The 24,299-nt window shown below is 54.1% G+C and overlaps 1 protein-coding gene across 2 annotated transcripts in view; it reads left to right on the top strand.

The window, feature by feature from the left end:
• Nucleotides 1–24,299, top strand: part of Tspan18 (tetraspanin 18) — a 179,940-nt gene extending 155,641 nt beyond the window's left edge. For both annotated transcript variants that reach the window (XM_045146130.1, XM_004657180.2), the window contains 7 exons: nucleotides 4,015–4,085; nucleotides 5,466–5,660; nucleotides 15,571–15,645; nucleotides 16,577–16,675; nucleotides 17,131–17,313; nucleotides 20,374–20,457; nucleotides 21,649–24,299. In XM_045146130.1, the coding sequence (XP_045002065.1) occupies nucleotides 4,023–4,085; nucleotides 5,466–5,660; nucleotides 15,571–15,645; nucleotides 16,577–16,675; nucleotides 17,131–17,313; nucleotides 20,374–20,457; nucleotides 21,649–21,696 (747 nt within the window). In that variant the 5' untranslated portion in view covers nucleotides 4,015–4,022 and the 3' untranslated portion in view covers nucleotides 21,697–24,299. The remainder of the gene's footprint in view (nucleotides 1–4,014; nucleotides 4,086–5,465; nucleotides 5,661–15,570; nucleotides 15,646–16,576; nucleotides 16,676–17,130; nucleotides 17,314–20,373; nucleotides 20,458–21,648) is intronic.

The following is a 24,299-nucleotide window of genomic DNA, read 5'->3' as shown; positions in this document are numbered from 1 at the left end:
TTGGGGTGGGGGAGGACAGAAACAGAAAGGAGTGGAGGATAAACAGGGGAGCTCATTGTATGCCAGCCGACAGGGCACCATGGGGTGGAAGCTGTCTGGTGAAGAAGAGACAGGTAAATGCTGGCCACTCTCATAGCTGGCTCAGCAGCTCCTCGTGGTCACTAGGATGGCTTCCTGGGTCACCTATGTCTCTTATCTCAGTGGCAATGTACAGAGGCAGATGAGCCATGGCACACGTGGGACAGTGGCCTGAGATGATAGCCAGGGCCTGGCCATGCTGGACCAGGGCTGGGGAGAAGGGTAAGGGTAGACAGCAGGGCTCAGGTCATCCCTGGAACCACATCTCTGGGAACAACCTCAGCACTGTGACAAGTCAGGTGGCTTTGTCTTGCCTGGTAAGCTGTTCCCAGATGAAAGTCCCATCCAAAGCTCTTGGGCTTACCAGGCTGGGAGACCCTCCCCTCTGCTCTTCTTAGGGTCCCCCTTCTAGGTGAGTCCTAACCAGAAGGAGGCAGTGTAATCACCCCAGGGCCAATTTCTGGGAATCATTACAGTACAGGCCCGATAGAATGAGAGGAAGTGTGGGGGAGGGAGGGAGGGAGGGAGGCAGAGAAGGAGGGAGGGAGGGTTAGATGAACACACAGGGGCATAGACAGGTAGATGGCTAGAGAGTGGAAGTGGGTGTAGATAGATGTGTAGAGAGAAGCGGGGACAGGGCTGGAGAGATGGCTTAGCGGTTAAGCGCTTGCCTGTGAAGCCTAAGGACCCCGGTTCGAGGCTCGGTTCCCCAGGTCCCATGTTAGCCAGATGCACAAGGGGGCGCACGCGTCTGGAGTTCGTTTGCAGTGGCTGGTAGCCCTGGCGTGCCCATTGTCTGTCTGTCTCTCTCTCTCTCTCTCTGTCTCCTTCTCTGTCTGTTGCTCTCAAATAAATAAATAAAAAAAAAAACCAAAAAAAAAATTTTTTAAAAAAAGAGAGAAGCGGGGACAGGTAGGAAGGAGAGGAATCTGTCACTGTACCTCAGTGACTCCAGGTAGACCTGGAAAGAGCATCTGAACAGGAGTCTTGTGACCTGGAAATTTCCCCTCCCCATGGGAGGGTACCCTAACCCCAGCTCCCTCCTCACCTTTGACCCGGGTCTGTTCTCGAATGCAGTGTGTGAGCAGGACTGACCCATGGAGTTCCCCATAGGTGTGCTTAGACAGGGCATTCCAAGTAAGTCCATCGACTTCCTAAATCTGGCCTCCTTCCTGCTGCTTGGAGCTGGCTCTCCAAAGGAACCTTGTGGCAAATCTAAAGCCAAGGAAGCCTTCCCCACATCAAACTGCTCCCTTCTCTCTGCCCGGCGGCCAGATGCCGCCCTGTCAGGACATTATTATACCTGATGGCCATAACGGAAGTCTCAGGTCTCCTGGAAACCCAGGGCACCAGGGACTGCTATCTGGGGGTTGTGGGCCCCCATCATTAGACCAAGGGTCAGCTAGACAGTTTTTACTCTGCTGTGCACATCTGGAGGCCTGTGGCCTTATCAAGATGACTGACTTCCTGGTAGTAACTACTTTCTCCTCCAGGACAAGCTTGGCTGATAAGAGACGCACAAGAGTCCCCTGCCCCAGAGGCCCCCATCCTGCTGAAGCCCAGAGAGCTGCCCAGCTCAGCCCTCTATCCCCTGATGCTGTCGTCCCTGCCTCTGATTCTCTGCTGGCTGTATGTCCTTTCCCGCTCCTCTGTCCTCTGTCCCTTCTGACCGCTCGCTCTCTCTCCCTCCCTCCCTCCCTCTCTCTCTCTTTCTCGAGGACTTGTCTCTGAGAGTTGCTGCCTCCTCTGTTGTGTTTGCTCTTCTCCCACGGCCCGCTTATTCACTCACTCCTTCACTGAGGTGCACAACCTGAGGCCACTGTGCCTGCTGCCGACCCTGGGAGGATGTCAGTGACAGCAAGCAGCCACGTTGGAGGGAAGTGTGGTCGCCACGTGCTTCTGAATAAACCCAACCCACAGGACGGACTGTGTCAGCAGGGTGCTGACCCATTGCCCACTGGCTTTGTGGCCTGGTCAAGACTCCTTTCTTATGCCATCTTTTCATTTCTGGAACAAGGGTGCTGACCACATCAGTGCTACCTAGGCTGTAGGTCCAGGCTCTCCGAGCTGTGCCCATGTGAAACAGGAGGCTGCTCCGGCCTGTTCTCTGTTGCCCATCCCTGCAGGAGCTGAGTTGGTCTAGGTTGATAATTCCACCTTTTATCCCCTCCAGGCCAGGACTGAAAAGACTCTATCTCATGACAAAAGCCTTTACCAAACCATTCATGGAGAACATGACTGGTTTTTGTTTCTTTTTTTTTTTTCCTTGCCAAGTCACAAACTAGGGGTCAGAACTTGAGAGCAAGTTGAGAGACAGGGTCCCCTCCCCAGGGGCGGGTGGTTTCACTGCTTTCCAGCCTAAGAAATCCTAGTGCCCCGAGGCCAGGGGCTGGTTTCTAAGCTGTTATGGAAAATACTGAAAATAACTTCAGGAGTTTGGTGGACTTGGTAACTCGGGTGAAGAACCACCAGCTGACCATTCTTCCCGGACCAAGCCCTTGCCCTTCAGAGTGTTTGCAAGTAGGTGCCTGGTGAGCCTGGCCTGGCAGGAGGGACACTGAATGGGTCCTGCCTTCTACCCCTCTGCCCAGCATGCTTTTTCCTGGTTGGCTTTGCACTGAGAGTAAAGGCTGAGGCAGATACTATGATTCAGCTAGTGCCTGGGGGAGAGGGTAGTAAGGTCAGCCTGGACCCACCACCCCCACACCAATGCTCCCCAAGTGCATGTGGGCTCAGTGGAGTCGGGGTGCCATTGTGGGCTTTGAAATGTTGTGTTTGTGTTTGTGTGGTGCTGGGGGAGAAACCTGCAGCCTCACAAAACGCTAGGCAAGTGTCGATCACTGAGCTCCACCCCCAGCTTCCATATCTTTTTGATGACTACAGAACCATTGGGCCTCACGGCCTACCCTCTGGGACGTCTCCATGGCCCTCAGCTGAAGCCTCAGTTTCCCTCACCTGGAGAATAGAACAGTTACCGTTAGCTGGAGTTCTGTGAGGGTAAAATGAGGTTGTGTGTGTTTCCTGGCATGAAGGAAGAACTCACGATGTGCAGCCATCTTGAGCTGTTAAGATTATCGCCCACCATGTGCAAAAGCTACGTGCTCAGGCATTATTTTTATCCTACTTACAGAGAAGGAAGCGCAGCTGCACGCGGTTCAGGATTTGCCTGTGAGCTCTTCCTGGTGGCGCTGGGACTCAGCCCACGGGTGGGCACCTGGCCTTCCTGCCCCTTGTGCTTGGCCTGCCCAGCGCTCCTCACAACATATTTTCTCCCAGACTCACTTTCAAGGTGATCAGAGGTTCTTCCCGCTTGCCTTCCGCTATTGCATTTGCATAGTGCTCCAAGCCTGGCTGTTCTGTGACAAATACGGCCTCATGGTAACACGGGGCCTGGCAGATGAGTGCCAGGGTTCTGGAAGGAAGCACTGAGGGTGTTAGGGCCCCACAAGAAGGAGCCTGTGACCTCCTCGTGCTGCTGGCCTGGACAGCCTGGGGCGGATGTGCAGGGAGGCTGAGGGAAGTCTGTCAGGCCAGGCTCTGATCCAGACTCCGGGGCTTTGGCAGGTCCCCCGGCTTAGCACCTCGGTGTTCTGATGTACTGAATGGATGGCTCACAAGGGTATAAAAGGAACAAAGGAAGCTATGCCCGTGAGCCATCGCCCAGTGGCAGCCGCCCTGCCACACATGCCATGGAATTATTCTAGCTAAGCTTCAAAAGTCCACGGAAAGGAAAGTGTTGCTTTTCATCTCCATTTTAAAGCTGGAGAGAGCAAGACTCAAAGGCCACGCACGCATCGCCCCTCCTACCTGCAGGCCTGCAAGAAGAATTGTTGCCTGTCTACTGGGTGGGTCGGGCACAGCGCCCCAGCTGGAGGGGCCCGGCCCCGTCTGGATGGGTGCCGAGGAGAACGGCTGAGGTGCTCTTGTGTTTTCTAGGGAGCACCATGGAGGGCGACTGTCTGAGCTGTATGAAATACCTGATGTTTGTCTTCAACTTCTTCATATTCGTAAGTGTTCTCTGCTGGCCTTTTGACAATGGTCACGTGAGGCTGAGTCCCCGGGCTGGGAACGAGGGCCAGGGCCAGAGGCCCATGCTGTGCCTGGTAGGTGCCTGCCCCACTGCCAGCACCCCTGGGGCCAATGCTCAGGACTGTCCCTGTGGGGAGTAGGGCAGAAGGAAAGGACCCAGTGAACCAAGGGCAGTGGGAGGGAGCCCCCCCCCCCCCGCCCAGAGCAACCGGTAGCCTTCAGCGCTGCCAGGGTCATCCCTGGAACCCACATCGGTATGCCCTCTGGGGGAGATGGCCTTCCCCATCAGCTCTGCACCATGAAAGCTCTCTTCATGTCCCTAGGCTTCTGTGTCTCTGTCTCATCTGAGTGACCCACCAAAGCAAGGCTCTGTCAGTCAGGCCTGTCCTGGCGGCACAGTCCCATTCCTGTCTTCTTATCTCCCTGTGCTCCTGCGGGCTTCCCTGCCCAGCCTCAGCCCTCCAGCTCAGGCAAACAAGGCCCGGTGGAGAAACCTCCAGTGGCCCGGTCAGGACCACCATGAAAAAGCAGCCCCCTTGCTGCCCGAGTGGTGGCTTCCTGGCTGAGCTTCTGCCCATCTTGTTTCTCACACATTTCAGCGTCCTCATGGGACACCCCCCACTCCGACCCAACCTCCTGGTCCTGTGGTCCTGGCTCTGTCATCCTGGAGCCGGGTCCTCTAGATTTCAGAGCAAGCGGTACACATTCTAAATGGGATCCGAGGCGAGCCCACCCCTCCAGCCTATGCCTCACCTGTGCCTGGGGCCTCTCATCAGCCCTTACCAAGTCCCGAACCTTAAAGCTGCCCACGGCGATAGGAGGGGTGGGCTTTGCTGGAGAATTTGTAGGGAGACTGAAATAAAAGTTACAGGACAGCAGCGGCAGCAGCCCTTGCCTGGCCTCCCCTCCCTCACCCACCCTACCCGCTGCATCTACAGATGGCTTTCCAGTTCTGCCCACAGCTCACAGGCTGGCAGAGCCAATCGGAGCCAACAGTGTCCCCTAGCCTGCCTGCTATGACTCAGTCAGATCTCTGAGGCCACGGGGCCTCCCATCTCTTCAGGGAATATCACACCCCAGATCCAAGTGTCAAACTTCCCTTCTACACGCAACAGGCCCCATTTCCAGTACGGTCCCTGCCCAGGAGAAATGAAATGAGATTGAGAAAGTTGTATGTTGAACTAAAAGCCAAGGAGCCAGATCAAGCAACTCTTAAGTGATCAGCGCACAGTGGGAACTTGGGCTGCACTCCATGGGCCTCAGCACCTCAGTCCCAGGGCCTCAGGGGAGGGGGTGGAAGGAGAACCTGACCTCCCTGTTTGTCTGTCTCCCTTTCTGCCACGCCCGCCCGGGAGCAGCTTGGAGGGGCCGCCTTGCTGGGCATTGGTATCTGGGTCCTGGTGGATCCCACCGGCTTCCGGGAGATCGTGGCTGCCAACCCACTGCTGATGACAGGCGTCTACATCCTCCTGGCCATGGGTGGCCTGCTGTTTCTGCTCGGCTTCCTGGGCTGTTGCGGGGCTGTCCGAGAGAACAAGTGTCTGCTGCTGTTCGTGAGTAGGCTGTCCCCATGCCACCTAGCTGTTTTTTCTGCTCGAGGTGGAAAGCTCGCTGTCAGGTGCAACCTGGCTTCCGCCTGGGAGCCAAGAAGTCCTCCCAAACACGGGCTGACAGCCTCCAGTCTCTGTTGTCAGGGTTTCCGTTGAGGTGGGCATGAAAACTGGGTTCTGCCACTGATGGCGGGACCCTGGGGCATGAGAACTGTGACCCACCTTCTCATTCAAGTAGGAAGTCAGTAACCCTGTTCCATCCCTGTGGGGCAACTGAGCCCCCATTAAGGGCTGTTCTGTGTTCGAGACAGCTAGCTAGCTGCAGTTCTTATCCCGAGTTTGCTTCTGCCTTTAGGTCTGGAAGGGGGCCACTAACTATGCTGACTGTCCCCCCACTCTGTAGCCAGTTTCCAGGCTACCCTCCCAGTTCTTTTGTGGTGGAGCAGTGACAAGCAGCCTAAGGGCAGCTTGCTGAAGTGTTATGTTAGCACTGCAAAGCTTTAAGCTGCCTCTTTGAGAATCTGCCTTCTCTCCCAAGTCCCCAACTCCTTGCCTACCCTGACAGATGGGCCTGAGATATGATTACCCGGGGGCCCTGTGCTGTCCAAGGACTCCCCATCATGTCCCTGGAAGCTGGTTTCTTGCAGTCCCCCTGCATCCCTCTGGCCAGCCTTCACTGCCTCCCTACATGGCGTCAAGCCAGCGTCCTTGACCACTGCACGCCTAGTCTGTGTCCGTGCTCAGGGACTCATCCTGGGGTCTGAGCCAAGTGGACTGCCTTCTAAGAGCAAAGCAAGCAGTCCCCAGTCTATTCTTCTTGCCTTTCTGGCCCCAGGTCATGAAGTTGCTTTTTTTTTTTTTTGAACTGGGCCCATGCCCATAGTGCAGGGAGTAACCTTGGCCTCCAGGTCTGAACAGCCAGGCTTTTCAGTGCACGGTCCACCAAGAATATTGCTATTCACCATGATGATTTTCTAATTTCTTTTCTTCAAACACCCTGGCAAATAGTGTGTGGTGGTGGGGGCGGGGGAGGAGGGGATAGGGAAATTGCTCAGCGGTTAAAGGTGTTTGCAAAGCCTGCTGGCCCAGGGTTCAGTTCTCTAGCCACTCATATAGAGCTGGACAAGGGAAAAAAAGGTGCAAGCATATAAGATTTGTTTACAGTAGCAAGAGACCCTGGTGTGCCCAGACATATACACATGCATACACACACACACACAAATTTTAGGGATGGATAAATGGCTTGATGGTTTAAGGCGCTTGCTTGCAATGCCTGATGGCCTGGGTTCTATTCCCGAGTACCCATGTAATGCCAGATGCATCAAGTGGTGCATGCATCTGGAGTTTGTTTACAGATGCAAGAAGTCCTGGCATGCCCATTCTCTCTCTGTCTCTCTCTTCCTCTCTTTCTCTCTGTGTGGAAAATAAGTTTTTTAAAGAGAAAGAATTTTAAAAGATGGCTGCTTGGGTATAGCAGTAACCTCATTGCTGGGACAAAGCCACTGACCAGAAGCAGCTTATGGGAGGAAGGGGTTTATTTTCAGCTTACAGTTTCCAGGAAGTTTGATAGTGGGGGGAAGAGCATCATAGGAGCAGATAGCAGGGCCCCAACATCCTCACATGAGCAGGGAGAAGGTAGCTAGAACAAGCTGAGGGCAGGTGGGGCTGGGCTGGAGCACACTCTGGCTTGTCCCCACTGGCACGTTTCCTCCAGCAAGGCTCCCAAAGGCTCTCCCAGCTGGGGATTAAGTATGAGGCTATGGGGAATGTTTTAGACTCGAACCACCACAATGGGTCATTCACCCTTCAGCTCTCTACTTCTAAAGTAAAGACAATATGACCATGGAAGCTTCTTCGTACACTAAATAATACTTGTGCTCCTGTGGTAGGACAGACAGATATGGCCAGGCCTGAAGTGACGATCCTGTTCCTAAGGGCCAGGCAGTAAGAGGCAGCCAAGCCCCTGAGGATGTTCTAGAAAGGAGACAAGCCTGGGTCTGAGCATGCGCCCTTCTCTGTGGCTCTGTCTAGTTTCTCAGCCTCTCTGAGCTCCAGGATCTCAGGCTATCAAGCACAGGCTTGTCCAGCTCTGCTGGAGGCTGGAGCCACACAGGGCAAGTGGCCCATGGCTTTTCTCTGGGTTCTCCTGGGCTGTGGTGTGTTAGGCTGCAGCTCACTGCCCAAATCTTGGTAGGATCACTCTCTTAGGGGCCCAGGGCTATGAAAACTCATTTGAACCCAGTCCTGCTATAGGGTCCCTGTTTAAGGACACATGCATGCAGCTACTTCAGCTTAAAGATGTTCCTTGTGGGTGCATGGGACACAGCCTGATGATGGGACCTGGGCTGATTGGCTGTAAGGCATTCCACTGGGCTGTCCTTGCTGGTGATACCAGGAGTCCAGGAAGAAGACATCTGGCCCAGAGCCCCTCACGGATTACACCACCTGGTGCAGCCCTCATTCCTGCCGCAGCGGGTACTCTGCCTCCCAGAGAGAAAGTGCAATGGGCCATGAGATGAGTGGCAGGGGAGCTTCAGGTCCATTTAGTTTTCAACTGTGTAAACACTGCCAACTTTCCACCAAGACAAAGAAAATCTGCGAGCGCCCCCTGGTGGAGCGTTCCTGCCATGTTGGTCAGCTCCTGTACCCAGAGAGAGGGGCTGTCAGATCTGGTCACCATATACTGCTGGGCATATGCCCCTAATTGTACCCATCACAGAGATACTTGCTCATCCATGTTCACTGACGTTGTAGTCACAATATGGAACCAGCCTAGGTGTCCATCAACTGATGAGTGGACGATGAAGATGTGGTACACATCCACAATGGAATTTTATTCAACTGTAACAAAAAATGAAAATTTTAGGCAAATGGATGGACCTAGAAAATGTTGCATTAAGCAGTGTGACCCAGCCTCAGAAAGACAAACGTATCATATATATCATATAAATCATATATAAGGTTCTGTGCCATGTGTTGAGTCTACCTTCAAATTTTTAAAATATTTTATTTTTATTTATTTATTAGAGAAGAGGAGAGGGAGAGATTATGAATGGGTGTGCCAGGGCCTCTAGCCACTGCAAATGAACTCCAGATGCATGCACCACCTTGTGCAGCTGGCTTACATGCATACTGGGGAATTGATCCTGGGCCATTAGGCTTCATAGGCAAGCACCTTAACCACTAAGCTATCTTCCCTGCTCTTCTAATTCTTGTACATGTGTATTTATTGGGGAGTGAATGTAGCATGGTTAGAGGTCATGAAAATAGGACATGGCTCATGGGAGGAGAAAATTCCATAAGGAACCTGTTACTTTGTAGCACTGAGTTGTATGTATATATGTATGTATGTATGTGGTAAAGACCTGTAAGCCTACCATGCTGGCTTACCCCTGTAATCCTAACACTAAGGAGGCTGAGGCAGGGGGATTTTGGTGAGGCCAAGGCCAGCCTGGACTACAATGTGTGACCCTGTCTAACAAAGAAAGAAAAGGACTCTGAGAATCTAGTCCCACAGCACAGCAAGACTGCCTCCTCTTCCTCACCTCAGCCCCCGGGGATGCAGTCGCTGTTAATGGGCCTGTGTCTGCAGCCAAGCCCGGAAGGCCCTGTGCTCTTGGCTGAGAGCAGGCTAGGCTCTGCTACCTTGTGAGCCTCAGCTAAGTGCACCCTGCCCCTGCCAGCTGGATGGGATGATGGGATGTCTACTCTACCCAGCACTTAGGGAAAAGGCTAAAAGCTGGGGACAGGCCAGAATAGGGCCTGGCTGCTGGCAAGGCCCTCCTTACTCCTTCGCCTAGCTTCTTTCTTCCCTGTTCTCCCTCCCCTTCTGTCCCAGACCCAGAGGACACCTATCAGATGCGGGCTTCTGCCTCCCAGAGCAAGGACAGCGCAAGGCCCTAACCTAGAGTAGATACAGACAGGCAAAAATCATATAAGGGCTGGAGAGATTGCTTAGTGGTTAAGGCTCTTGCCTGTGAAGCCAAAGACCCAGGTTCAATTCCCCAGAATCCACATAAGCCAGATACACAAGGCAGCACATGCATCTGGAATTCGTTTGCAGTGGCTAGAGGCCCTGGCGCTCTCAGTCTCTCCCTCCCTCCAATAAATAAATATAAAATATAAAAATTTTTAAAATCATATATAAGATGCTATTTCAGAGATATGTGCAATGAGTGTATATGGATTGATTGTATGTACATATGTGGTGTAGATATTCATATGTGTGTACTGTATGCACATGAATGGTGTGTGGTATGTTGCATGCACATGTATATATGTGTGCACATGTATTTGTATGTGGGTTTACTCTGTGTGCATGGTCTGTGCATGTATATGCACCTCCTTTGTGAATGTTTGTAGGTACATGTGCTATATGTGGTTTGTGTAAGGCCTATACTATTGCCTGGGTGTGTGCAAACACATTTATGTGTGGTATAAGTGTCCATATGATAAGTGTGTGAATATGGTGTGTGAATGTGGGTTGTGTGTTTCTGGGATGAGGCATTGAAACTTCTGGAAGGTTTTCAAAATGGTTGATGACTCAAAAACTAAGAAGAACCAGTTCGTTCTCCCAGCCTAAAACTGGCTGCATAAGAGGGCCATGGAGTCAAGCCTCCGGTGATGTCTTTGCTCCTCAGCCTGGCTGTCTAGAGGGTGGAAAGTACCTGACTTTAGCCAGTTCAAAGGTCTGCAGCAAGCAGAACTGCACATGGGGTAGCTGACCGTCTCTGCTCTGCTCTGAGGCTGAGAACCCCAGGGCCTGGGGACAGTCAGCCCAGGGACCCATCAACTAATGGCCAGCTTTACTAATAATGAGAGCACATGTCTAGGTTGGAGCCACTCATTGATAGGTCAGGACTTTCCCTGCCTCTACTGGTGTTTGTACCTTCCATTTCCTATGGGCCCCTTTGAATATCACAAGGAGTCATTTTACCCAACTTACTTAAAGATTCTACTTTAAAATCTTATTTATTTATTTGAGATGAAGAAAGGAGGCAGAGGGAGAATGAGAGAGAGAGAATGGGCTTGTCAGGGCCTCTAGAGAAAATGGTTCAGCAAAACATACTAAACTGGAAAGGAGAGCAGAAAAATGAGAGAGTATACTATATGCTATAGCCAGGGAAGTCTGTGGCTGGTCTGGAGAGCTCCCCAAGTAACAGGAAGCCAGAACAAGCTCGAAGCAAGAGGAAGTCACTTGCTGCTGGACACACCCAAGGTGGAGAAGCAGCATCCCTACAGTAAGGTGGGGAAACGCGGCCTACATTCCCCTTGGGCATTTACGCCCTGCAGTCAACTCTCAGCCCCCGTGCTTGGGCAGACCCTGCTCCAGGAGTGGTGATGGGATGCTCTGCATCTTCTCTTTCCAGGAAAGCCTTTTGCTGGCTCTTGATTTGCTATGTTCATTCTAATATATATATATATGTATATGTATATGTATATATGTATTTATAAAATATATGTGTATATATATTTAAATAATATATATATTTCTGATAGATATATTTAATATATAATATATACTTTATATATATATTGACAACTTCTATACGGTATTTCCCTCCCCTCCCCCACTTTCCCCTTCATAACTTTGCTCTCAGTCATGTCGTCTCCCTCTCTCCACTAATCTCTCTTTTAATTTGATGTCATCATCTTTTTCTCCTATTATAAGGGTCTTGTGTAGGTATTGCTAGGCACTGCAAGGTCTTGGATATCGAGGCCAATTTCTGTCCAGACAGTTGTATGTAAGGAGTGGTGCCCTTCCTTTGGCTCTTACATTCTTTCTGCCACCTCTTCCACAGTGCACACTGAGCCTTGAAGGATGTGAGATGTTTCAGTGCTGGACACTCCTTCGTCTCTTCTTCTCAGCACTATGTTGCCTTTTGGATCATCCCAGTGGTCATTGCCATCTGAAAAGAGAAGCTTCTCTAACCAGAGTGAGAGTAGCATTAATGTATGAGTATGAACATTAAGTGTAGTGCTTTAGGGCAATTTGGTGAGAGTAATATATGTATTTATCCAGACAAGAGCAGGCTTTATACCCCTAAGGCTCATGACCTCCCCTGCCATAGGCTTTTGATTAGGTTTCCAGTACCAGGCATGTGTTCCCTCCCAGAGTGCACCTTCAGTCCAATTAGAGAGCAGTTGCTTTCCCCCAGAGCAGACATGTCACTATTGCACCTGTTTGGTCATTTGGCCTGTCTGGCCAAACTTGAGGCTTCCAGTGTCCACTGTTTTCACCACAGATGATTTCTTTCTCCCATAAGGCTGCATACAGTGCAGCTTTTTCCAGCTTTCAGTTGGCTGGTCTACAGGGAGAAGGTTTTCTGCTCAGCACCAGCTTGATTTCTCAGTGACTTTGCCACTCAGGCATGTGAAGTCTTCAGTAACAGGGTCTTACCATCTCTTTCTCATGGGAAACCAAGGGCCTTGGCAATAGTCTATAATGTTTTGGAGGCAACAGGGACCTCCCTGGCTGACAAGTCACTGGATGGTATCCCATCCCTTTGCCAGATTCATTCTTATGTCATTTCTTGCGATTCCATCTTGATGAGAACTGCCCTAGACAAGACCGTGTCCATCAGTCTGTGTGTGTTTGCCCATAGCTAGTGCAGTGGCTGTCCTGGAGCGGGTCCCCTGAGATGAAGGAACAAGGAAGACACAGCATCAGAGGTGTAGGTAGAGGCATGGATTTGGGAGTCCTGGTTGTGTGTGCTGGGGCTGGTTACTAACCTCTCTGAACCTATGTCCTCATATGTCAAATGACAGAGCCACATCATGCCAGCTATAATGTTAGATTCATGATCGATTGAGAAATTATGCACCTTGCTTGGTGGTGATCCTAGGCACTCAGTAAACAGGAATTGTAAAGTCAAGGTTGGCCCATAACATGCTCTCCCAGCCACTTACGAGTCCTGAGACCTGGAAGCTTATGTCACTTCAGGGTTGACTGGACAGGCTGTGGTTAGGGCCACCCACTGGCTGCACCAGTGTGGGCAAAATGCAACTCCTCTCCGAGTCACAAACCTAGCAGAGAAAAGGGGGCATTGACGTCCAGAGCACCTGCCCCCAAGTTGTAGAGAGATGACCACCCATGAGCAACAGGGGATGGCAGCTGTTGGCCCCTGCCCATGGGTGTCCTCAGGAATGCCACCCTTCCTCTTGGTTCTCAGCAGCATCTGAGTCCTCCTTCTTCATCCCCTGGCATCCCCAGGGTTGCACTCTTCACCTATGGTGCCCCAGAAGCCGGATGAAGACATCTTGCATCCTTCACACACCACCGAGAAGAGTGCCCAAGCCTCACGACCCTTCTCATCCATAATTCGTGACTCAGCCGCAGCTGGCATGCACGCAACACCATGGGGGGTGGCATTTCCGGAGCTTCTCTCTGCCAGTCCCAGGTCCTGCCAACAGCCAGGGGAGACAGAGGACAGGGAGGACCATCTATCACCAGCCAAATGGAAATGCCAGAGTCACTGCCAGTGTGGGAGGAGAGGACATGGGGGGAGGACACAGCACGCAGCAGCTGCTCGACCTTTCAGCCAGCCAGACTCGCGGGCACAAGGTTTCAAGGTGACCGAATGGACTTGGGTAAAGGTGTAGCCAAGGCTTGTCCCGGGCTAGGAAGCTCTCTTATCTCAGTCAGCTCTGCTGCCTAGCCTCAGCCCCAAGACTCCCCAACCTTCAGAAAGTACAGGAGTTGACTTGTGCCTCAGATGTGTCCAGCCGACCATGTTGGCTCCAGCAAGGCTACCATCACATGCCAGGCTCTCTGGGAGCCACATACTTCTGAGCACAGAGGCAGCGGGAAGCTCTGAACAGCTGGAGAAAGAACATGAGCTGTGCTCAGAGCTCCTCAGGGTTTGCATCTTTGGGTCAGTCACTGCCCTCCAGCCTCACCTGCTGTTTCCACACCTGCAGACAAAGGGAGCACGTGTGTATGTATGTGCACAGAGAAGAAGCATGGGACAGGAATTAGGTGCTGACAAAGGGTCTGGTGGGAGGCAGCTTAAACCAGAGCAGCCCTCTGGCCACTTCTTGAGACAGTGGGGCCAAGATGAGGAGAGCCGAGGTACCACTAGTACAAAGCCAGGCGAAAGGGGAGCAGCTGCACCGAGCACTGGGAATTGACACAGCCAGGCCTGCCCTTCTCTCGGGGCGTTGCCAACCCACGATCCCCACGGCATCCTGCACTCATGAACCCATTCATTCAGCCAGATGGCGGGGTGCGGGGCACTGATGTCCTGTCCTGCTCCTCTTCCCAGCATCCTCGTCCCGAGCACTTTGGGACCCCTCTGGGGCAGCTTCGGTTGGGGAGGAAAAGCCAGGGTTCACATATGACTGCCATCTCCCCAGGGTGGGGATAAAGTGACTGGAAGCTTCTGATGGAAAGGCACACATCCCAGGAGAAAGCCCTCTGCAGGGAGGTCTTGGCTAAGTTTTTGGTATGAGGCTCCTGGTACATCTGAGCTGCCCCCATCCTGTGCCGCAGCTCAGCAGCAAGCTCCATTCCTGCTCTTTATATCATGGGGACACCTTCATTAATCCTCATTACCAGCCCCATGTCACTGACAGGAAACCGAGCCTGAGAGAGGTTTAAATGATTGTCCCTGGTCACTGGAGGCTAGGAAGGAAGGGCCTGAGGTCTCCAGACCCCAACCCCAGAATTCTCATGGCTCACTGCATCCAGTGCAGGCTGAGCACACTGAAGGTCTCCAGATGACCATCTGCGTGGCCAGGAGGCTGTGCATAGGGGCCGGCCTCTGTGTTTGGGGTCTCCGTAAGCCCTCTGCTGGTGGATTCAGGTAGACGACTATGGACTTGGTAGATGTCAAAGCATTGGCATGCTGAGGAAGAAGGTCAAAGCACCTTCTTTTCTTTCTTCTTTTAAAGAAATTATTTATTTGCATGAAGAGAGAGTCGGGAGGTGGAGAGAATATGGGTATGCCAGGGCCTCCAGCCATTGCAAGCAAACTCCAGATGCACGCGCCACTTTGTGAACCTGGCTTTACCTTGGTATTCAAACCCAGCTCATTAGGTTTTTCAGGCAAGCACTTTGACCTCTGAGCCATCTTTCCAGTGGCTACCCCCCCCCCACTTCTTTCTTGGGCCAACAGTGTGCAGCCTAAAACAATGCTGAGGCCAGGCCTGAGATTGGCAGCGCATGGAAAGGTCCTGTGGCACCCTTCCCTCGTGAGCTCACATTCAGCTAAAGGTGCACTGACAGCCGTGCTCTGCGGCGCTAGAGAAGGCGGTGGGCCACATCTCAGTCCCAACTGCAGTCACCTGCTGGAGACACCTCCTTGGATACTGTGGTGGGGAGGCAGAGGCTGCTGGGAAAAAGCACAAAGGTTTGACTCCCAGGGATAGATTAGGGCTTAACCTGGCATGCAAGGGAAGGTAGGGCGTCCCCAGCTGGGGCCACCAGTGTGGAGCCTGCTCTCGTCAGAGCACCCTTGTTCTGGACAGTGCAGATTTTGAGTCTCACCACCTGCCCTCCCATCTTGCTCCTCTATTTTGGCTAAAGATCAACATGTCTTTGCTAATTCCATGGTAATCAGAGGCAGGGAGGTGTGGGCTGGCAGAGTAGGAACCCCCCAACCAAGAACTCAGGAGCCCCACAGCTTGGACGGGCTACGCAGAGGGAAATGGGCTTGAGGAGAGCCCGCGTGGGTCTCCTCAGCCTCCCTCCAGGCCTGCCGGGTCGTGTTGTTCAGACTACATCATTCATACTTTTTCTTACTGCTTTCTTGGCTTCGGGGATCACCAAGGTGTTTGTTATGAAAACCGTTTTGTTTATGACAATCAAGTCTGTCTCACAAAATGAGTACACCCTATCCATACTGTGACAGGTGGAAGGACGCGGCATAGTTGAGAAGTGCCCCCGAGCCTCACACTGCCCCTCTCTCTGCAGTTCTTCCTGTTCATCCTCCTCATCTTCCTGGCAGAGCTCTCGGCAGCCATCTTGGCCTTCATCTTCAGGGAACACGTAGGTACCACCCAGCTGAGCGGCCCTAGTCATCCCCAAGCCCTGGAGACCACCGAGGGTGTCCCATCCCACTTTTCGGAGAGCTGGTTCTAGATGTCCGCAGCCATGAGATCCTGAGGGTCTTGGCCGTCAAAGCACACACTGATTTTGGAATGTTCTCGGCCATATCCAGTCCCCTGACAGCCTGGTGATGGGTGTCACGGGACAGGTGGCCCCAGAGGCCACCTCCAGCCCACTCATACTGTGTGCTGTGCTGGGAAGTACACGCTCACACAGACCCTGGCTGCTAGCCTCACCGGTCAGCCTGTCCATGGGCCATTCATTCCAGAGGCTTCTTCCTTGCCCAAGCCTAGCACATAAGAGCTAGCAACCATGGTTAGAGGGGCCTGGACTCAAGACAGGAAGGCGAAAGCTACCGACTGGCTTGGGACAAGGGGCCAGCCTGTAGGTGGAGCATGGTGTCTAGGGTCTTTTACCCCAGCCGGGAGGAAAGTGGTCAGATCTCCTCGGGGCAGATGTGGAGATCAACTTTTGAGAACCTAGCTGGGAGCTCCAGGCGACTAAAGTCCCGCTGCCCCACACTGGATTCCTGTGGGCCGGGCCCCGGCACCTGCTAGTTTTGAAGCATGGAGGAATTAATGCATATGTCCCCATAGCCTCCAAACCCACCCTGTATGAAGAGCTACAGGGCCGCCAAGCAAATCCCTGGGGTATCCTAGCCTGAGGCTCATGGAGGCAGTGTCTGCAGATACCCTTGTCCGACCAGTGGCCCAAGATGACCAGGGAGGAGGCTGTAGGCCTTGGGGAGTGGGGGGGTCCGCCCCAAGTCGGCAGCTTGGGAGGGTACTGAGGGCTTAGAACCCGGAGGCAAGGCCCTGGCTCCCCACCCAGCAGCCAGACGGGCTCAGCGTCCCCTTCCTTCCTCCCTCAGCTCACCCGCGAGTTCTTCACCAAGGAGCTCAGCAAGCACTACCAGGGGAACAACGACACTGACGTATTCTCCGCCACCTGGAACTCTGTCATGATCACAGTGAGTGCTCCCCACCCGGCACTCAGAGCCCGCTGGCGGGAAGGGAGGCTCCTAACTTCCACTCCCTCTGTCCCCTGCCCGCGTCAGACATCAACAAGCAGTCAGGGCCCTCTCCTACGCCACATCTGCACAGCACCCCAGGAGCCGTGGGCAGCCCGGCGCGGTCCGAACTTACCACCAAACTCCTTTGCTGCCCCCGACTCAGGTCTTCAAATGATCGTCCTTGTCATGATGATGATAATCAGTGTACTGTAATATACATTGTAGCAACTGCGTACGGAGTGCTTACTAAGTGCCGGTGAGGTAGAAAGTGTTACTTTCAGGTCCCTTTTCCAGGGAGGACCTAAGGCTCGGGACTCCTGCATGGTACCGTGAAGGCAGAGGGAGCCAGGCCTGGGTCGAGGCTGCCGTGCCCGCTGGCCCGGCTCCAGCTCTCACCCTTGGCTCTCCTCCAGTTTGGCTGCTGTGGGGTCAATGGACCTGAAGACTTCAAGCTGGCGTCGGTGTTCCGGCTGCTGACCCTTGACAGTGAGGAGGTACCCGAGGCCTGCTGCCAGAGGGAGCCCCAGACTCGGGATGGGGTGCTGCTGAGCAGAGAGGAGTGCTTGCTGGGAAGGAGCCTGTTCATAAACAAGCAGGTAAGGCCTGAGCCCCGAGCACAGCTGAGGAGAGGGACTGCCAGGCCAGCAAGCCTACACCTGATCAGAGGGCTGGCTGTGCCCTGAAGCCCTTCCACCCACCCCTGAGGTCTCCGGACAAGGGAGAGGGGATCATGGATACAGACGAGTTCCCCCAGGGCTGCAAAAGAGTTTTCCAAGTTTGTGACAAAGCACGTCAGGAAGAGGGGGAGCCCTCTTGAGCCACGCCTTCTGTTTGGGAGTTACTCATACTAGCCAAGTACAGGTACTCCCTGGTCCCAAGGGCACTGGGTCTCACTCACTCTTACCTCCACCCTTGAACCTGATAAATCCTCAACTGGCCAACAGTCTGCTTGGCTCAGTCCAGGGACTCGGGGGCTTTGGATTTCAAAGTCAAGGGCGGGGGGGGTGGGGTGGGTAACAGGCTCAGGTGCCTCCCGGCAGGTGAGGAGCTGAGCTTACTTGTGCTGGACAAGGTCCCGGCATCTGTTCTTGCAGAGGCGTGTCTACGTCAGTGGCACTCAAGCAGGCTTTACTGCCTGCCTGTCCTGTCCCCTTGTGGTGTGTGTGCTGGGGGCAGGATGGCCTCACAGTGAGCCCCAGGCACACAGGGCGAACCCATACCCTCACATCTGCCCAGATACCTTCCGCCACCCAGAATCTGCTACAAGCAGGATAGTCCTCTCAAGGACTGAGTCTAAAAGTTGTCCCATTGTAAGGATAGGCCGACTGATGGCACAGGAAGAGTCGATCACCCCCAAGCTTGCACACACTGGGCTGTGGGCCCATGATACCTTTCCTCAGAGCACTTCTGCTTTCTGGCAGACAGTCTCAGCGCTGCCCACTGCCGGGCTCTGGGAGGGGGCGGTGAAAGCCGGCCTGGCAGGCGTGTGGACTGTGCACTGAGGGTGCAAGGGGAGGTCAGAGGCTAATCCCAAGACAGCATGCACCTTCCCGTCCCACCTGTCAGCCCAGATGGGTTGGCATTTTGCTGCTGCAGACCACCCATGTCATTCTAATGGTTACAGAAAGAGACACTGAACCAGAATTGGTGGCACAGGTCTGTAACCCTAACACTCAGTAGCCTGAGGCAAGGGGATCATGACTTCGGGGCCAGCCTGGCCTACAGAGTAAGACCCCGTCCCAAAACAAAACAGGCTGGGGAGATTCCTCGGCGGTTAGATGTGCTTGCTTACATAAGCCTGTGCTGCCAGGGTCAACTCCAGTACTCACATAAAGCCAATGCACAAAACGGCTCATGTGTCTGGAGTTCATTTGTAGCTACAAGAGGCCCTGGTGGAGACACACACACACACAATTTTAAAAACCAAACAGCTGTCAAAGTCTTGGAGGCTCTGCAGGTAGACCGAGGGCGCCTCCTGCAGTCACAGTGCTGAGCCAGGCACATGTCCAGCTTGTGCCCTCGCTGTCATCTCCACACAAAGAGAACCTCCATGCAGCGGCATTAGAAGTCACTGGGGCATCTTCGTGGTTGACCTTCTCTTAGGTGACGCAGGCACAGCCAGCAGAGGGCACCAGGCACCCAGGTCTCTGTGCTGGGCTCTGCATGTAGCCGGGTGGGCTCCGGAAGAGAAGGGTCCCCTTGTTCAGCCCCTGGTTATCCTCCACTGTGTAGACATCATGATGCTCACCTGGCTGCTGTCCCCAGTCAGTCCCTGCTGTCCACCCATCTGGACACAGCCTCCCCAGAGCCACCGTCAGCCAAGGACACTGGGATTCTGGGAGGGAGACAACAGGGACCTTGTACACCAAGGCCTCAGTCCCAGCACCAGAGCTGATACAGCGCGAGTTACCCAGCATGGACGGGCACAGCCCGGACCCCTCCTCACCAGGACTTGTCTCTTTGGAGAACCTCTAGCTAGGCCCAAAGAATATGTAGATACATATAAAAGAAACGAGCGCCTCCCTGTGGGTCTGGGGAGGTGGCTCAGTTGGTAAAGCACTTGCCACGCAAACATGAAGACCTGAGTTCGGAGCCCCAGAGCCCACATAAATGCTGGGCATGGCAAAGTGCACCTTCTCTAATTCTAGCACTGGGCGGTCAGAAACAAGAGCCTCAGGACTTGCAGACTAGCTAGTCCAGTTGACTCAGTGAGCCATGGGTTCATTGGGATCATGCCTCATGCCTCAAAAATAAGGTGAGGAGTGATCTCATTAGACCCCCAGGGGTTTCTGCACACACATGCCTACCTACATAAACATACATACACTCACCTCACCCCACCACACACAACAAAACCTCCCCCTTTGTGAATACCTTTCATTCATGGACACAGCTCCTGGGAGAGCATTTGTCCAGCATAGATGGGGTCCTGGGTTCCACCCTTCACCACTGTGCACACATCTCATGGGTCAGTGTCTGTGGCCAGCATGGGCGCAGAGGGGTTATGGACACAAAATATTATGCACTTAGGGCCCAGTGGGATGGCTGTCAGGGACTGGCAGGTCCTACCCACCGCCCTCACTCTCTGTCTCATCCCCCAAGTGCTTGAGAAAACAGCCAGGGCATGAGCCACGTAGAGGCAGCTACTCACGAAAGGCAGAAAGCTAGGCCCCGAGACGTGAGGCTGGACTACGGTCCCTTAGCACACTGCAGAAAATCCCCACTCCCTCAGCATCCAGACACATCATGTGGCGGACTGGGGACCCTCGGAGCTCCTGTCCCCCCCCCCCGGGGTGCTGCTGGCCAAGCCAAGGCCGAATCCCCAGTTTCTAAAGAGCGGCAGGAAGTGGGGATATTTTTTCCTGATACTGTGGTTGCTGTAGCAGGGGTTTGTGGCTGATGTCACCTCAGGCTGGCAGCTGGCAGCTCATCTTCAGGACTGGGTGGAAAGACCTGGGGACGGTTCGGTCAGTGGCTGTGTCGGAAGGCCGCCTGCCTCTGCCTTCTCTCCACACCCCACCTCGCATCAATGTGTGACAAGGTCAACCCCAGCCACTGAGCCCCGGGGCCATGTGCTTGGGACCCCAATGTTGACTCTGAGCCCTGACTGCAGACTGCTTCTCCTCCTGTGGATTTACTCTCTCCTCCCCTTGCAGGGCTGCTACACAGTGATCCTCAACGCCTTCGAGACCTACGTCTACCTGGCTGGAGCCCTCGCCATAGGGGTGCTGGCCATCGAGGTAAGTAGGCTCACTCCAAACCTACTTCCTGAGTCCTCAACTGGCTGCCCACTGCACCCTTCCCTGCCTCAGTCATCCTGGGAACCTGCAGCTGACACGTCAGTGCCAGTATCTCTGGAGGACAAGCAGGCCCTGAAAGTCTCCCTACTCCACTCAGCTCCTAGGTCCAGGTGATGCCTTGTGGGGTCAGCAGGCTGCCTTGAAGGGTGGGGTGCAGCCTGAACTTACAGACCATGCTTCTTCTCTGGGGCGACTGAGGTTTTATTACCCTGACAATGAGGTCTTAGACCCCTTTACCCCACAGCCCCAGAGCCTCGTTTAAAGGTGAGCTGCTGCAGACTGGTGAGCCACCAACTAGATGGCCCTTGGGTGGTGGAAGGAAGCCGGCCTCCTCCTCCCTGCCCAGGGGCGCTCCAGCCCATCGTGTATGTGGTGGGGACGTGTGGGGGCCACTGCTCACATCTCTCTGCCCTTGTCCCACATGGGCTAGAGGCCTCAGTGGGACTGGGCTGCCCAGCAACAAAGTTCCAAAGCAGATGCCTCTTGCTCAGTCCCCTCTGTGCCCTCGCTCCAGGGCATCAGTTCTGTGGAGGCTGCAGGGGTGGGTCATTGTTTCATTCATTCCACAAGGGCATCTGCTGTGTTCCCGCACAGCGGACAGGGCCTCTCACAAGGCTGCAATGAGTAGAAGAGAGACAGGTTTGCCCCAGAAATCTCAGGAGCGAGCCCAGTGCAGCAGGAGCAAGAGAGTTCCCCCAGCTTTACTTCTGTCCAGCCACAGGTCACTGCTTGATAAGCAGACCTTCACGACTTCCTGTGAGCTGGCTGAAAGATCAAGGGCTGGACACCAAGACCCCCTCCCACAATCCCCTACTGTAGCTGTGTGACCCGGGGTAGGTTCTGGGCCCTCTCTGAGCCTCACATCCTGGTTGTTGGAAAAGCTTCTGAAAAAGGCACTTCACGGTGTGTCTGGTGTGGTAAGCCACACTGGAGCACACCAGGCCCAGAGGAGGCTTGCACTTCACCCAAGATCACCACAGACCGCAGGGAGCTGGACTTGGTTTCCAGAGTAACCTTCCCACATGGCCAGCAAGACGAGCTTGCCCAGTCTGTATCAGGACTCCCTGGGGAGGCACGCTGGGCAGCCCTGGGGACCAAGCTGCCCTTATGTCCTTCTGTCTTTCTCTGCAGCTCTTCGTCATGATCTTCGCCATGTGCCTCTTCCGGGGCATCCAGTAGGGGTGTGGCCCGAAGAAGTACCCTGCCTATCACTGCCCAGCGCCAGCCCCCTCCCTTCCTGTCCTCTGACCCCAGGATAGGAGGCAAGGCCCTCATGGATGGCCAGGAGAAGGATCAGGGGTATAAAGCTATTTTTTTTTCAACAAAACAAAATGAAGACAGACACACGGACCAATGGGCCTCACCTGGGTTTCAAGGTGGCTCTGCAGGGACCTAGAGCTGCTCTGGAGACCAAAGGACTATCAGTCCCAGGGCCTCTTAGCCTGTTAGGCTCACATGTCCCAAGCCTGGGGTCCTCTCCTGGGCAGGACCTAGGGCCAGGGAAGTCAGGATTCTCGCAACAAGCAGAGACATCGATTTGGAAGAAATAAATGTGGAGGAAGGACCCAAGGAGACCCACTTTTCATGACCCGGGGACATAGAATCTGCCACCTCATCTCAGATCTGCCAGAGGATGGAGCTGTCTCTGCTGCTGGTTGGGCCAAGAATGGCTGCGTGTGGCTACTGGACTGAAGAGTGGCTGGCTGGCGATCTTTGCTTTCCTCTCTGAGTCCCAGGGAGGGGCAGTGGGTGTCCACAGTCACACAGCATAGGCGCAACAAGAACCTGGCTTAGTCGCAGGCTGCTGTCACTCCAGCTAGGACTAGGACTCTCAACACGCGTGTCGTTCACACTCCCGGCTCAGGCCTCAGCATCCTAGTATCCTTAGGAGGTAACAGCTGTTGAGGAGCCCCCTCCTTCCTTCGTCTTAGCACCCTCCACAGACATATGTCACCTCCCTCAGTCCATTCTCCCCATGGGCCACACCATGTCCCACCTTTCCCCTTCGCTGGCTCCCCAGGAGGAAGAAACCCCAAGACCTGTCCTCCCTCTCTCTGCTAAGAACTAAGGCTCGAATGTGTTCTGTGCGATCCCCGCCAGCAGCTCTCCACCCACTCCTTGCAGGCCAGGGACAGAGGGTTCACTACCTCTCACTGCAGCCGCCTGCCTCGGGTGCTCTGGCTTGACCAGCACCTCATCAGACAAGGGGTCTCCATTTTCCTAGGGTTCTGTCCAGGTGTCCCACACGCTCCTCCTCGTTCCTGGAGTGTGCCAGTCATACCTCTTTCGTATGCAGGCTGAAGACCCCTCTGCCCCAGGGCATCTCAGCCTTTTCTGCTGACACACTTCTGTCCGCTTGCTGCCCTTGACATTCAGCGCTCCCTCCAGGCTCAGGCAAAAAAGCTCTCCATGTTTTCATCCCCAATGCCCCCCCCACCAACACACACAGGCCCCAGGCTGCAGACCAGGGTGGCCCTTCCTGACCAACAGGAGAGGCTGCTGGAGCTGTGCAGAAGGTCCCAGTTTGAACGCATGCCCAGTGGAAGAGGGTGATCTATTAGTGATGGCTGGTAAGATGTTTGATTAGTGGTGTCTGTAAAGGATCTCAAGTTGGACTAGGGGGCAGAGGTACAAAGAGCAGACTGGTTCCTGGTGTCTCTCTGCCCCGTGGTCACTCTCCAGATCCAAGGACAAGCCCGTCTTAGCTCCAGCTTCTCTCCCGCCTTCGGGCACCTGGGACAGGCCATGCAGCCAGGGGTCCGGGGCTCCTGTGCCCCTCTGGAGACATACTAGCAACTCTGTGCCATGGCCCACATTCATAGAAACCTCCCCTCTCTGCTCTGCCTGCTGTCCTCACACATTCTAGACTCCTTTGGGTTTTCCAAGGTGGACTGTGTCTAGTTGCCTGTTAGATAGCCTGCCTGGCATCCCCATGAATGAGGCTGTGAGCTCCCTAGAGTAAGTGCCCAGGCCCAGGAGACCTGCTGTTGGCCCCTAGCCCTGCCCAAGAAGACCGGCTCCCCATTCAGATCCCACCACATGCTGGGCTCTAGCTTCTGGGAAAGGCAAATGGCTCTGTGGTCCACCGCCAGGCGGAGCAGGACAGAGTTCAACCAGACTGACACAGAGCCACTCTAAGCGTGGAGGTTTGGGGGGGGGGGGGGCTAGGACAAAGGGTAGTCCAGAGTGGGGATATATGGCCCAGTGACTCCAGGGTGGAAGGGAGATTTATCCCCAAGGTCTTGCCCTACAGATTCTGAGGAGCCCCAAGTTAGCACGATTCAGCCCAGCCCTCTACAGGACCAGAAAGGGACACTCATGGACTTAGCCCCTGTGATATCAGGCGGACTGGAAGCCATCTACAATGCTCTCTGAGGCCAACCCAGGCTGAGGCAGACCTCTAGACACGGAGGCAGTAGGTTCCCATTTTCTGTGCTTCGCTTTTCACCCTGGGATCCAATAGCCACACCTGAGGCTTCCTGTCTGTGGCCCTTCACAGGCCAGTGAACAGCTGCTCCACTGGGGAGGGGGGCAGAAGCATTCTACAAGCTGCCCCCGCCCCTAAGAGTCTCTGCCTAGTCTCTGGTGGCCAGACCAGCCTCCCCAGGCCAGATGAGCCTGGAAACCCCCATCCAGGAACCCCTCTGCCTGAAAGTCTGTTTTGGAGTCTGTAAATGCCTCTTTCGGTAGAAATGAGTTAATTTATCACCTTCATCTCCTACTCGCCCTTTTTATATTCTATATCAAGAGAAGTTTTGTAATATAAAAACAGAGTGCTCACA

This window comes from Jaculus jaculus, chromosome 1 (assembly GCF_020740685.1).
Source record: "Jaculus jaculus isolate mJacJac1 chromosome 1, mJacJac1.mat.Y.cur, whole genome shotgun sequence".
NCBI lineage: Eukaryota > Metazoa > Chordata > Mammalia > Rodentia > Dipodidae > Jaculus > Jaculus jaculus.
The sequence above is the reverse complement of the archived record's forward strand: the minus strand, read 5'-3'. Positions and strand labels throughout refer to the sequence as shown.